Source organism: Rhodotorula graminis (assembly GCF_001329695.1).
Source record: "Rhodotorula graminis WP1 unplaced genomic scaffold RHOBAscaffold_12, whole genome shotgun sequence".
Classification (NCBI taxonomy): domain Eukaryota; kingdom Fungi; phylum Basidiomycota; class Microbotryomycetes; order Sporidiobolales; family Sporidiobolaceae; genus Rhodotorula; species Rhodotorula graminis.
In genome coordinates, this window is record NW_017264939.1 from 72424 (window position 1) to 85659 (window position 13236).

General features: G+C 68.9%; 7 protein-coding genes across 7 annotated transcripts; 4 read left to right on the top strand and 3 right to left on the bottom strand.

Moving 5' to 3' along the window:
- Positions 1-571: 571 nt before the first annotated feature.
- Positions 572-2699, bottom strand: RHOBADRAFT_55216 (uncharacterized protein; the record flags this gene model as incomplete). Its single annotated transcript, XM_018417730.1, has 2 exons — positions 572-2581; positions 2681-2699. The coding sequence occupies 2 exons, from the start codon at positions 2697-2699 to the stop codon at positions 627-629; spliced, it is 1974 nt and encodes a 657-aa protein (XP_018269016.1). The 3' UTR covers positions 572-626.
- Positions 2700-2884: 185 nt separating this feature from the next.
- On the top strand, positions 2885-3392 carry RHOBADRAFT_55217 (uncharacterized protein; the record flags this gene model as incomplete). Its single annotated transcript, XM_018417731.1, has 2 exons — positions 2885-3067; positions 3128-3392. The coding sequence occupies 2 exons, from the start codon at positions 2885-2887 to the stop codon at positions 3332-3334; spliced, it is 390 nt and encodes a 129-aa protein (XP_018269017.1). The 3' UTR covers positions 3335-3392.
- A 149-nt stretch (positions 3393-3541) lies between these two features.
- RHOBADRAFT_46063 (uncharacterized protein) lies at positions 3542-4084 on the bottom strand (the record flags this gene model as incomplete). Its single annotated transcript, XM_018414714.1, has 1 exon — positions 3542-4084. The coding sequence occupies one exon, from the start codon at positions 4082-4084 to the stop codon at positions 3542-3544; it is 543 nt and encodes a 180-aa protein (XP_018269018.1).
- Positions 4085-4312: 228 nt separating this feature from the next.
- RHOBADRAFT_55219 (uncharacterized protein) lies at positions 4313-6362 on the top strand. Its single transcript, XM_018417732.1, has 6 exons — positions 4313-4336; positions 4476-4521; positions 4601-4648; positions 4720-4973; positions 5053-5653; positions 5793-6362. Exons 1-6 carry the CDS (start codon positions 4319-4321, stop codon positions 6248-6250), a joined length of 1425 nt encoding a protein of 474 aa, XP_018269019.1. The 5' UTR covers positions 4313-4318; the 3' UTR covers positions 6251-6362.
- A 188-nt stretch (positions 6363-6550) lies between these two features.
- RHOBADRAFT_55220 (uncharacterized protein) lies at positions 6551-7915 on the bottom strand (the record flags this gene model as incomplete). The annotated part of the gene is made up of 3 exons (XM_018417733.1): positions 6551-7295; positions 7428-7725; positions 7796-7915. Coding segments are annotated over 3 exons (1163 nt in total), but the record flags the coding sequence as incomplete, so codon positions are not given.
- A 596-nt stretch (positions 7916-8511) lies between these two features.
- Positions 8512-9926, top strand: RHOBADRAFT_38639 (uncharacterized protein; the record flags this gene model as incomplete). The annotated part of the gene is made up of 6 exons (XM_018413548.1): positions 8512-8565; positions 8731-8797; positions 8862-8978; positions 9053-9283; positions 9432-9778; positions 9876-9926. 5 exons carry the CDS (start codon positions 8512-8514, stop codon positions 9776-9778), a joined length of 816 nt encoding a protein of 271 aa, XP_018269021.1. The 3' UTR covers positions 9876-9926.
- Positions 9927-10290: 364 nt separating this feature from the next.
- On the top strand, positions 10291-12951 carry RHOBADRAFT_17422 (uncharacterized protein; the record flags this gene model as incomplete). The annotated part of the gene is made up of 9 exons (XM_018412370.1): positions 10291-10492; positions 10566-10689; positions 10834-11205; positions 11284-11549; positions 11644-11788; positions 11887-12118; positions 12255-12382; positions 12455-12660; positions 12737-12951. The coding sequence occupies 9 exons, from the start codon at positions 10291-10293 to the stop codon at positions 12949-12951; spliced, it is 1890 nt and encodes a 629-aa protein (XP_018269022.1).
- Between the last annotated feature and the right edge of the window lie 285 nt (positions 12952-13236).

Below are 13236 nucleotides of genomic sequence, written 5' to 3' on the forward strand. Positions count from 1 at the left end.
GAGCGGCTCTCGCGCTCCGACCAGGTGGCCTTCTCAAACCGAGAGCTGGCTTTTGCAGCTCGAGTCGGCGCTCTTTGCTTCCCGGGATCGAGCTACGTCTCATTCAGAACTTCAAGGTCGTGTCGAGCGACTCTACGGCGGGCTGCGCGCTGCTGTGCTGCGCACGAACCCGTTCCTCGTCTCGTCCTCCTCCTCGTCACGTTCGCCTTCTCAACTTGCTCGTTCCCCTGTTCCTCGCGCTCGTCTCTGGCTCTGACTCGCTCGATACCCTCGACTCGGTCTATCGAAACACGTCTCGACTGTGCCACTGCTCATACTGCTGCTGTCTGCGCTCGTTCCGCTTCCCTCCTCTTCCTCGCTTCGACCTCTTTCCTCGCACCTCGCGCGTCGCTGTCGAGCTGCGCGCTTCTTCGACCTCCCCTCGCTCGACCGGCTCTACGCGTCAATTCAGACTAGGAGAAGCCGGCAAAGCCCGAGCAAGAGCTCGACCGTCGTCCTCCTTCTCAGCTTGCCGGCGCGCTCGCTCGCTCGGGCCCCGCTCTCTCGCCCGCTCTCGCCGTCGGAGAACAAAGACATTACGACTCTCTGCGCTGCAGCGGTCCCGCCAACTCGAAAAGAGGCACCAGCTACAGCTGCTCGCGCTCCTTGATCCCGACAAACCCCTCGCCGACCCACTCGTGCTCGAACTCGCTCTCCTCGCCGGCCCAGCCGGCCTCGAACACGCTCGCGAGCGCGCCGAGGAAGTGCGTCTCGAGTGCGAGGCCGGGCGAGGGCAGGCAGTACCGCGTGCAGTCGCCGCTCGCGGGCGTGCGCAGCCCTGCGCCCGGGCCCTGCGGCGCGCCCTGGAAGACGAGCGCTTGCGAGGCGGACGGCGCGGCCGACGAGCCGACCATGCCCGAGCGCCAGATGGACAGGGGCGTTTCGAGGTCGAGGTACACAGCGCCGAACGCGGGCACGACGGTCGCGCGCGTGACGGCGTTCTGCAGGACGAGCTGCGCGTTGTGCCACGCGATGTGGAGCGGCACGTCGGGCTCGTCGTCCTGGGCGTCGCCGTCGACGCTGAACGAGCCCTCGCTCGGTGCGCCGAGGAGCGCCTCGAGCCCGGGCGGCGCGCCCCTCGGCGGCAGGCCGTCGCCTTCTGCGCCGCCGGCTCCCTCGCTCGAGAGCGGCGCCGCACAGTCGGCGTGCTGGCGCCACCCGGAACGGTACACGACGAGCTGCGCGCCCGAGCTCGGCGGGCTGCGCACGGCCCGCAGCGCGTCGACGAGCTCGGGAACCCACGTCTCGCGGGTCCACTCGGCGGCGAGCTCGACGAGCTTCTCGGCGCGTGCGACGCGGCCTCGGGCGGCGGCGGCGTCGAGGTCGGCCCAGAAGGCGGCGTCGGCGGCGCGGAGCGGGAGCGGGAGCGGCGGCTTGGTGACGACGACGACGTCGCTGCGGCGGGCGTCGGCGAGCCAGGGCTGGTTGACCTCGCGGACGCCGGTCGCCGGGTGACGGTACGTCGGCGCGGTGTGCTGCGTCGAGGGGCGCAGGCCGTCGCTGCGGCGGTACCGCAGGAGGGTGCCCGTCGCCGCCGACGAGTAGCGCGACTTGGCCGACGAGCCATGCGCGCCTGCTGCCGCTCGCCGCTCGAGGTGGCGCGCCGAGGTCATGCCCGGCGGGAGGGGCACGTCGCCGAACACGCGCTCGTCGCGCTCGGCGGTCTCGACGTCGGCGTCGCGCCCTTGCCTCGCGGCGGCGAGCACATCGGCGCACAGGAGGTGCTCCTTGCAGTACAGGTCGCCGTAGCAGCTCTGCGGGGCGGTCGCGGCATGGTCGAGGACGAGGTCGTGGAGCGAGTACTGGGTCGAGTCGCCGACGAGGAGGATCGACTTGTGCGCGAGGAGGGTGCAAAACCGGGTGCGCGACGATGACGACGACGAGGTCGAGGGCGGACGAGGGAGGGCAGGGCACAGCGGCGAGGGCTCCCAGCGCCACTTGAGCGACGGGCGCACGTCCCACTCTGCGCCGGCGGCGTCGTCGCCCGAGCGGGACGCGGGTGCACGGCCCTTGTAGAACCGCTTGTCGCACGCGTTGTAGCGCGGGTCCTGCTTGTGGACGACGAGACCTCGGGCCTCGTCGACGAGGCGGTCGCCGCGCGGGTCGTGGACCCACTGGCCCTCGCTCGCGGCGCAGTCGAGGGCGGCCTGGAGCGCGGTGCGCTGCGAGGCTGCCGAGAGGGCCGTGCCCGGGACGCCGCCGTCGGAGAAGCGGGCGGCGAGGGACGCGGGGAGGGACGACGACAGGAGCGAGGCGGTGGACGCGTCGAGGGCGGCGAAGGTCGAGTCGAAGAGGGAGGCGAGGGTGGGAGGGGACGAGGCGGTCGAGGGGAGCGACGACGAGAGCTCGATCGGGGCGAAAGGGTCGATGCCCTCGACGAGTGCCGGGTCGTCGTCGTTGTCGATGTCGTCCCGGCCGTGCCCCTCGCGCCTGGCGAGGTTGGCGCGGGCGAGCGGGAGTTGCGGCGCGAGGTCGGCTTGAGCGAGTTGTCGGGGTGCGGGACCGGTGTCGGGCGAGTCGGTCGGTTCTGTTGCAGGTGCAGCTGCAAGCGCGAGGGTGCAGCACGCGAGGGCGACGAGGGCGAGTGCTGGCTGGCGACGACGACGACGATGAGGGGAGCGAGGGGGTCGAGGCCGCATACTCGAGGCGGGGGTGGTCATGGGTTCGTGTAGAGCTAGATGGTGCTGTGGCCTGGTGGCTAGGCTCGTGCAGCACAGGAGCGCGTCGAGAGCGAGGCGAGCCCTGGTTGAGCGAGAGGCGGTGCTCCTCGTCGTCCTCCTCGTCCCTCGACCAACCACACCCGGACTGGACCCCTGCTCAGCTCGACAAGGCCCGCCAGCGACACATGGCGACACCCACCAGCCAGCCCGGCCTCGGCACCTCGCCGTCGTCCGCCCCTCCTCCTCCTCCTCCCTTGGGCCTTGGTGTCGCCGGCGTCGACTCGCTCCTCAGCCCTCCACCGCCTCAAGGCCAATACCACGACGACCTCAAGGCCCAGGTCACGTCCCCACTCGAGCTCACCCACTTTGTGCGTCCCCCTTCCCCTCCTCCTCCTCCTCGTCCTCGCTGACCCCCCCTCTACCCGCAGGTCGACAACCTCCTCAACGACCTCGAGTCGCGCTTCGACTCGCTCTCCCAGGACGTCCTCTCGCGCCTGTCGTCCCTCTCGACCCGCGTCGACTCGCTCGAGAACTCGCTCGCCGACCTCATGGAGGGCACCTCGCTCCCGACCGCGACGTCAACAGCGGGCGCGCCCAATGCGGGCAACCAGGTCAACGGCAAGGTGGGAGTCTAGTGCGAGGGGACGGGGCCGTGTGCATGTTGTACTCTGTAATGCAGGCAGTCAAGCAGTCGCAGCTCGTCGAGAGCGCTCTCCTTCCTCTCAAGCTCGAGAGCCTCTCTCTCTCGCTCTCTCGGAGAGAGCCCGCCCTCTCTCGAAGAGTACCCTCGAACGACCTCGTTGCGCCGTTGCGCCGTTGCGCCTGCTCGACGCTGCCCTCCCTCACGGCCGGACGACGCGGAACCCACGCTCGTCCCCCCTCGCGCGCTCGCTCCCGACCCGGATCACGCTCCTCGCCTTGTCGCCGCCGAGCTTGACCCGCATGCCGCTGCCCTGGCGGCCCTCGCCCTCGCGCTCGCGCCACTCGCGCGCGCCCCACCGCGCGACGTCGGCCTCGGAGCACGCGCGCACGCCGACGAGCTCCTTGAGCTGCACGACGTAGCCCGCGTTCTGGGCCGTGATGGGCACGATGGACGACGACAGCCGCTTGTACAGCCCGAGCGACGCGGCCGACGCCTTTTGCGATGCCGCAAGGTGCAGCGGCGAGCGCAGGAGCGTCACGAGGAAGTGCGACGCCGCCGGGGTCGGCGCCGACGTCGACGCCGCCGAGGTGCTCGCCGTGGTGGTGGACGCGGCTGCCGGCGAGCTTGGTCGAGGCGCGGTGTGAGGCGCAGACGACGAGAGGTGGGCGGCCCGGAGGACGGAGGGTGGCGAGGTGCGGGCGACCAGGGTGCGGGCGGTGGGTGTTGCGCACGAGCGGAGCATCTTGGGTGGCCTGCTCGAGGTGCGGGTGCGTGAGGGTGTGCGAGGGCGGGGGCTGGAGACGTTGGCGAGCGATGAGACGAGGTGCGCGGGCGCGAGTCGAGCTTAGGCTTGAGTTTTGTATTCGGGCAATACAGATTCGGGCTAGTAAGGGCCCGCCGCGACGAGCTCACCTCCGCAGAGTCGCGCCTCGCTCCGTGCTCCACCTCCCCACCCACCACCAAGGACTAGCACAGCATGGCACCCGGCAACAAGGTGCGCCCTCTCGCGCACTATGCACCCCCACAGACCGCGCGCTGACCCATGCCTCGCCCCCTCTCCCCCTCGCCTCCCATCGACCGCCCCTCCCCCCTCTCTCGCACCACCGCACCCTCGCCATGCTTCGAGCACGCAGAAGAAGGGAGTCAAGATGGACCTCAACTCGTTCCTCGGCGACTCTGGTGCGCCCCCTCTCTCTCCCCTCTAGAGCGCGTCGCGAGCACCTTCCGCATGAGCTCACCCTCTCTCGCGCCTCCACAGCCACGGGCGGGTCCTGGGCCGACGAGGTCGACGAGCTCCCGACCGGTCGTGCGTCTCTGCTCTCTCGATGCCGTCCCAGCACGTCCCCCAGACCCGCTCACGCTCGCCCACTCGCACAGCCTCGGCCGGTCCCACTTTCGGCGGCGACGACGGCCGCCTCGGCGGCTCGCACCTGACGCGCAACATGGCCGGCGGCCCCCGTGACGGCGGCTTTGGCGGTGGACCTCGCGGTGGACCCGGCGGCTTCGAGTCGGACCGCCCCATGCGCGCCGAGGTGCCCATCCCGACCGAGCCGCCCTACACGGCCTTTGTCGGCAACCTGTCGTTCGAGACGCGCGAGGGCGACCTCGAGGCGTTCTTCGAGGGTCTCGGTGTGCGTCCCGGCATCGTCCTCTCTCTCTCGACCGTCCTGCTCGTCCGAAACGGCTGACCCAAAAGCGCCTCCCTCGCAGGTCAAGTCGGTCCGCCTTGTTGACGGCCAGGACGGCAAGCCCCGTGGCTTCGGCTACGTCGAGTTCGCGACTGTCGACGACCTCAAGAACGCCCTGACGGCGACCGGCGCCGACCTCCAGGGCCGCGCCATCCGCGTCGGCGTCGCCGAGGCGCGCGAGGCCCGCTTTGGCCGCGCCGACGAGGCGTCGACCTGGGAGCGCACGGGCCCGCTCCCGAGCCTCGGCGGCCGCAGCGGCGGCTTTGGCGCGCCGCGCACCGGCGGCGGGTTCGGCGCCGGCGCCGACGACGTTGAGCGCGAGGGCCCGATCCGCGGCGGCAAGTTCCAGCCGTCGGCCCCCATGCCCGACCGCCGCGGCGGAGCTGGCGGCCCGGGCTTCTCGTCGTACGAGCGCGCCGGTGGCCGCCCGCCGATGCAGGACGAGGTCGAGCGCGACGGCCCGATCCGTGGCGGCAAGTTTGCCCCCTCGGAGCCGTCGCCGCGCCGCATGTTCAGCGACCGCGAGCCGAGTCGGGCCGACGAGCAGAGCTGGGAGCGCAGGGGTCCGCTTGCGGGCGGTGCGCCGCAGGAGAGGCGTGGCCCGTACGGCGCGCCGGGTGCTGGTGCGTCCTCGTCGTCCTCTCTCTCTCTCCCTCGGCCTCGTCGATCTTCTTTCTGACAGTCTGCGCCCGTATCCCTCCCCTCCTGCGCCCTCTCGTTGTCGCTCTCGCCCTCGCCGCCTCGCCCTCGTCCACCTCGCAGATGCCCCGACCCGCCGCCCGCTCCAGCTGTCGGCCCGGTCGGCCGCCCCCTCGACCCCGTCGACCTCGACCGAGTCGTCGGCGCCGACCTCGTCGCGCGCGTCGCCGTTCGGCGCCGCGCGCCCCGTCGACGTCTCGACGCGCGAGCGCGAGGTCGAGGCCAAGCTCGCCGCCGCGCCTTCGGCCGCTCGCCCGGCCGCGCCCGAGAAGCGCGACTCGCGCGACAAGAAGGGTGCCGAGGGTGGCGCCGCCGCCGCCGCCGAGGCGAGCCGTGCCGACGGCGCGTGGACCCGCAAGGGCCCGCTCGCGCCCGCCGCGGCCAAGCCCAAGGAGGTCGCGCCTCCCGTCGGCGGCGGCGCCGTCGAGGGCGCCAAGAAGCCGGCCAAGAAGGACGACAAGTTCAGCTTTGCCAAGGCGGCCGACGTCGACGAGGTGACCGAGGGCGTCAGCGAGCTCTGAGCAGCGGGCGAGAGGTCGTTCTGGCGAGCGCGAGCAGTTGTACGAGGTACCGGCGGCGGCGGCGGCGACGAGGCTGTAGACTGGTGAAAAGACTCTCGGTTCTATCTCTGCTCGCCTTGCCCGCCGTGCTGCGCGTGCCCGTCGAGAGTTGGAGAGCTTTCTCGTACTCGCGCCTACTTTGCTCCTCTCGCGCTCTCTCTCGCGATCAGCTGTACTTCTCTCCCTCTCCCTCTCTCCTTATCGCTCGTCGACTCGAGGCTCGAGAGGGACTCGGCGACGCGAGAGAAGCTCGCGCAGAGAGAAGGGGCGACGAGGATGGCATTCACAGGCTCGAGCGCTGCAGGCTACGAGAGTGCTCGGCGCAGCGAGAGAGAGTCGGGACGACCAGCGTCCGACCCGAGTCTCGCCGAAGCCAGAAAGAAAGTGCGAGGAAGAGAGGGGAAAAGGGAAGGGCGAGGCCGAAAGTGCGAAAGAGGGGTGCGAGCGAGAGGGGGGAACGAGGGACGACAAGGAGGTGCGGCTCGCGCAGGAGTACCGATTGGGGACGTGACGAGTCGTGAGACGACGAGGAGGGGGAGACGAGGCCAAAGAGGAGGAACGCGAGGAGGGGAAAGGAGGGAGAGGAGGTCGACGAGGACGAGGGGCGCCTAGTTGACGCGAGTCACCTTCCACTGCTGCGCCTTGTTGCCCTTCTTCCAGTCGGCGAGGGCCGTGTTCTTGATGCCGCCGCGCTTGACCTGCTTGCCGACGAGGGCCGCCGTGCGGTCGAGCAAGTGGTCGGTCGGGATGATGTAGAACGTGCCGCCGACGACCGTCTTGATGCCGCGCTTGTCGAGGACGTGGCGCCGCACGCGGCGCACCATGCCCTGCTCGTGGGCGCCCGAGCCGTCGAGCGAGCGACGGCCGAACGCGGCCTTCTGGGCGGCAATCTTCTTCTCGCGGGTCTTGATCGAGTCGGCCTGGGCGGCGAGGAGAACCGTGTTGGCGTACGAGTTGGACGAGGTGGCGACCGTCGGCTTGGACACGGGGACAAAGAGCCACCACTCTGCGGGCGCATCGTCGTCGTGAGTGGAGGTGCGCAACGAGGAAGAGGAGGGGCGCGAGCGCGAGAAGGCGAGGGAGGGAGAGAGGGGGTCCGTGAAAGGAGGGTAGCAGAGAGAGAGGGCGGTAGACGCACGCTTGGTCTTCTCGAGCGTCGTCTTCTGTGCGCCCGAGCCCGAGGCGCAGACGTACATGACGGCCTCCGAGTTCTGCGTCTTGCCCGAGACCCAGGCCGACGAGAGGCACTTGTTCTTTGAGCCGAACTGGAGGCGGTGCCAGGGGACCTTGGCGTTCGAGTGGTTCTGGATCGAGGCGGGCGTCGTCTTGCCCTTGGTGGGCGAGATGTGGTTGCCGCTGGCGACGTAGTACAGGTACTGCTTGGTCTGCACGTTCTGGAACTTGTAGCGGCCGGGCTTGAGCTTGACGGCGGCGGCCTGGGTCGAGCGAGTGGTCAGTCTCGCGGGTCGACGTGGCGCGAGGAGGAGGAGGGGTGTGCGGACGGACCTGGATGGCGGCGGCCTGCTTCTCGTTGGTGGTGAGGACCTTGCCCGTCTTCTTTGCGTCGACGGCGAGGACCAAGGCGAGGAGGGCGCACAGGACGAGGTGGACGAGGGAGGAGCGCATGGCGAAGGCGGTGTGAGCGGGTGGATGGGGGCGAGGGGGAGGAGGAGGAGGAGGAGGAGGCGAGGGTGGGTGAACGAGTGACTAGGGTGAACGGGAGGGTGCGGTGCGAGGGTGTCGGTGCGAGTAAGGTGGACCAGCCGGAGTTGTGCGAGGAGGAAGAGAGAGGAGGAAGACGAGAGCCGAGCGACGACCACTACGAGGTGCCAGCGAAAGGGGAGGGGGGGGGGGGGGGGGGGGGTGCCGGCTTGGGGGCGGGCTGGCGTGCACAGCAGGCGAGCGGGTGTGGTGCTGCTACAGAGGGTGGAGAGGACTGGACTGGACTGGACTGGACTGGACTGGACTGGAGAGAGGCGATGAGCCGTTGCTGCAGTGCCCGCAACCAACTCAGACGCGCCGAGGACGCGCCCGCTCCATCAAGCAACAAGCTCCTCTCGCTCGAGCACCACCTAGGCCTGCACCGCACCACTGCACCCCAACCACCACCACCACCACCACCACTCGCCTCGCCGCCGTCGACCTCAACGCGCCCCTCGTCACCCTCCTCCTCCTCGTGGGCCCACTTCCCCACCTCCCGGCCGACCCATCCTCGCGCCACCATGGGCGCCTTCTACGACGACATCCCGCACAGCCTCGTCGACTGGATCAAGTGCGTCCGCCTCTCCCTTCCCGCATCTCGACCCTGTCTTCTCCCTCGTCCTCCTCGACCTCGCCCGACTCGACCTCGGCCAGCGGCGACGACGTCCCTCCTCGGCTCGAGCACCGCGCACCGTGTGCGACAAGCTGCTCACTCTCTCGCACCTACCCCTCGCAGGGAGCAGCACATCTTCTGGGTCGCGACGGCCCCGCTCGCCGCGACCGGTACCGTCAACGTCTCGCCAAAAGGTGCGCCCGCCACTGCTCCTGCCACGCGCCGACACGTCCTGACCCTTGCCACTCAAACGTACAGGCTACGACTCGTTCAACATCGTGTCGCCGACCGCCGTGTGGTACCTCGACTGCACCGGCAGCGGCAACGAGACCATCTCGCACCTGCGCGAGCCGGGCAACGGTCGCCTCACCATCCGTGCGTCCCCCTCTTCCTCGTCGAGAGACCTCGAAGAAGCACCCCGCTCACGTCGCCTGCACGCCCGCCCGCAGTGTTCAGCGCCTTCTCGGGCCCGCCGCGCATCGTGCGCCTGTTCGGCACCGGCCGCGTCTACGAGCGCGACACGCCCGACTTTGACGCGCTCCTGCCCGTCGGCGACGAGCGACGGCTGCCCGGCGCGCGCGCCATCATCTGGCTCGACGTCGACCGCGTCGGGACCTCGTGCGGCTACTCGGTCCCGTTCTACCAGTACGAGGGCGAGCGGTCCGTCCCTCGCTCCTCTCGTCGAGCTCTCTCAGGAACCACCATGACTGACTCGCACTCTCTCGCGCCACAGGATGCGCCTCCTCGAGCACTTTGAGCCAAAAGAAGCTGCCGACCGCGCCTACCTCGACTCGCACCCTCCTCCTTCCTCCTCGTCACCCTCCTCAGCCTCAGCCTCGCCCTCGACACCCACCGTCGTCTCCGCCAATGCGGCCGCCACCGTCAAGGACGGCCTGCGCGCCTACTGGCGCCTCAAGAACGCCGAGTCGGTCGACGGCCTGCCCGGCCTCGCCGCGGCCGGTTTCCCGCCCGAGCAGGGCGCGATCCGCAAGAGCCGCAAGGGCCTGCAGGAGGCAAAGAGCGGGAGAGGGCGCAAGGTGAGCGGGAGCGGCGTGCGGCAGCTGTTCAAGGCGACGGTCGGCGCGGGGGAGGCAGGCGGCGGGCTCGAGGGAGTGCTCCTCGCGCTCCTCGTCGGCGTCGTCGTCGGTGTCTGGATCGGCAAGGAGTACCTCTAGGTGCGTCTAGCGAGTTCCCTCTCTCTCGTCCTGCGTCGTGCCTCGTCGAGCCTGCCGAGCCAGAACCTGACTGACCCTCTCTCTTCGCGCCTCCCAGATCCCTTTCGGCCTCGATCCCTCTTCCTGTATCGTGCAGCACTCTCTCGCGATCCTCGTCGTCGCTCGAGAGTCGACGGGCTTTATCTCGCCGTCGAGCGGAGAAGGCGGCCGCAGATGCGCCTGCTCGGCGAATGCGGGGCACGAGCGCCCCTTCGCTCGGCTCGATCTTGGCTTGGCGCTGTCGCTCCTGCGCCCGGCCTGAGCCTCGCCAGGCCCGCAGCGCCTCAGCTCTCTATCTCGCCGAGGCGGAAAATCTCGCTCTCGTTGTCGGCGTGACGGAGAGAGCGGGCCCGGACGAGCGGTGTCGCTGTCGAGCTCCAATCGTCTCCGCCTTCGACCGTCTTTCCGCCCTCGCTCTCTCCTCTCGCTCGCTCCTATCGCGCTCTCTCTCTTGCCTGTATCGCTCCATCGCCATGGCGTCCCCCTCGGCCGTCGACTACATCTCGGAGCAGCCCAAGGAGATTCGGCAACTCGACCCTCGAGGCCGGACTGAGCCTGCCGCCGTCGACGGCGGCGACGCGTTCGAGGAGCACGGCGACGGTCGGGTCAGCTTGCCGACGTGGGCGACTGTCAAGCACAAGCTCACGACGCGAGACGGGTGGTTCGGCGACTACGGTGCGCCCTCCTCGTCTTCCTTCCTCTCGTCCTCGCTCAGGGCCTCGAGGACTGACTCGTCTCGTGTGCACAGACTTTGGCTACCTGTGCATGCCGCAGCTGCCGTGCTCGTTCGGCCGAGGCAAGAAGGAGATGCGCAGCGCCCAGTTCTACGGCCTCAACGAGTCGATGCCGCTCATGCTCGCCATCATCTGCGGGTGCGTCCTCCCTCTCGCAGCGTTCGTCATTGAGAAGGGACTGACCCTTTCCTCCTTCCCTTGCACCCCTCTTTCCCTTTCCTCGCTCTCGACGTTCGCCCTCGCCCGCACCTCGACGACCCGACCTTCCTCACGCCGATCCAGGCTCCAGCACGCCCTCGCCATGCTCGCCGGCCTCATCACGCCGCCCATCATCTTTGCCGGCCAGCTCGGCTTCTCGGGTGCCCGCCAGAATCAGATGGTCGCCGTCTCGCTCCTCGCGTCGGGCATCCTCTCGATCGTCCAGATGACCCGAGTGCCCATCCCGTTCACCAACAAGCGGTACTGGCTCGGTACGGGCCTCATCACGGTCGTCGGCACGTCGTTCGCGACCCTGAGCACGGCGTCGGCCATCTTTAGCGCCCTGTACGCCGACGGAACCTGCCCGTCGACGGTCGTCAACGGCACGGTCGTTCGCGGCGCTTGCCCCGAGGCGTACGGCATGCTCCTCGGCACGTCGTGCCTGTGCTCGATCCTGTACGTCCCCGCCCTCTCCCACCTCGCCAGCAAGCCCAACCGACCTGACCTTCTCGCGCACGTTCCCCTTCTTCGCAGCCCGATGGCCATGAGCTTCGTCCCGCCCCGCATCCTCAAGCGCATCTTCCCGCCGACCGTCACGGGCGTCGTCGTCCTCCTGATCGGCGCCAAGCTCGTCGGCGAGAGCGGCGCGCTCAACTGGATGGGCGGCAGCGGCGCGTGCCGCTCGAGGCCCGCCGAGGGCCTGTTCGCGCTGTGCCCGTCGATCAACGCGCCGCATCCTCTCCCTTGGGGCTCGGCAGAGTTCCTCGGGCTCGGCTTCCTGTCGTTCATGACCATCATCAGTGCGTCGGCCGCTCCCTCCTCGTCCCTCTAGATCTGCCCGAGTCGGATCCTGACAGTCCTTTCTCCCTCTTCCTCCTTGGTCCCTGTTCACAGTCATCGAGTTTGTCGGGTCGCCCGCCATGCGCTCGGCGAGCATCATCCTCGGCCTCGCCGTCGGGTGCCTCGTCGCCGGCCCGCTCGGCTACATCGACTCGAGCAGCATCCGCACCGCGCCCGCCATCACTTTCCTCTGGGTCGAGTGCGTCCTCTCTCACTTCCTTGTGCCCTCGAGACGACGTCGTAGAGCATCGACAGGCGAATCGAGAGCCTGACGCCCTTCTTCCTTTCCTCGTCAAGGACTTTCCCCCTCAAGATCTACGGCCCGGCCATTCTTCCGATGCTCGCCGTATACATCTCTCTCGCCATGGAGGCCATCGGCGACGTGACGGCGAGCTCTGAGGCGTCGCGCCAACCCGTCAAGGGCGCCCTGTTCGACTCGCGCATCCAAGGAGGCGTCCTCGCCGACGGCCTCAACGGGCTCTTATCGGGCCTCGCCATGAACGCGCCCGTATCCATCTTTGCGCAGAACGTGCGTCCCTCTTCCTCCCGTCGTCTCGTTCGTCGACTGGCACGCCGTCGACAGCATCCTCGAGACTCACTCTGCCGCCCTCCTCCCTCCCCTTTCTCTGCCTTCCCGTCCTCTCTCGGGTCCTCTACGCACGCAGAACGGCGTCATCTCGGTCACGCGCTGTGGCAACCGCTTTGCGGGCTACGTCTGCGCCTGCTTCCTCATCCTTTTCGGCATCCTCGCCAAGATCTCGGGCGTCTTCCTCGCCATCCCCAACTCGGTCCTGTGCGTCCCTCTTTCTCCATCGCGATCCTCCTCGCGTTCTTGACGATCTGACCAAGCGCTCGTGGCCTGCAGCGGTGGCGTCACGACGTTCCTCTTTGCGTCGGTCGCCGTCTCGGGCCTCAAGATCCTGAGCACGGCGTCTTTCTCTCGGCGGGACCGCGTCATTCTCGCCGCCGCACTGTCGTTCGGCCTCACGACGATGCTTGTCAAAGACTGGACGAGCTACATCTTCACCTACAAAGGCGGCAACGCAGCGCTCAAGGGCTTCATGAACTCGCGTTCGTCCACCTCCCTTTTCTCCTCCCGGGCTGCTCTGCAGCTCTCTCTCTCTGACGCCTCTCGTGGCTCCCACAGTCATCATCATCCTCTCGACGCCCTTCCTCATCGCCGGCATCATCGCCTCGCTCTTGAACGCGACGCTCCCGCTCGACGCCGATGACGAGGACAAGGCGCAGCACCCACCGCTCCTCCTCGACGACGACGCGACCGACTCGCTCGAATCGGGTCGGCATGCAGGTGCCGCGACGAGCCGCAGCGCGAGGGCCGACGAGGACGACAAGGGCCTCTGAGGGAAAGGAGGTCAAAGCGCTCGAGTGCAGCGGGTCTTTGTAGCAGCTTTCTGTCTTTGTCTCTGTGCCGCCCGGTCTGTTCTGTCATGCACGCTGTTCTTTGTCTCTCGCGCGCAACGAGAGGAAGCGTCCGAGCGATGCAGGGCAAGCGAGAGACGTCGCAACAGAGCCGGTCATGCTTGAGCGTCGGGAGCAATCGGCGGCGGGAGCCCGGTACAGCACGTACTGCACAGTGCCTTCTGATCCTCCATCGACGCCTGCAAGGCCGTGCGAGAGGCAGGAAAG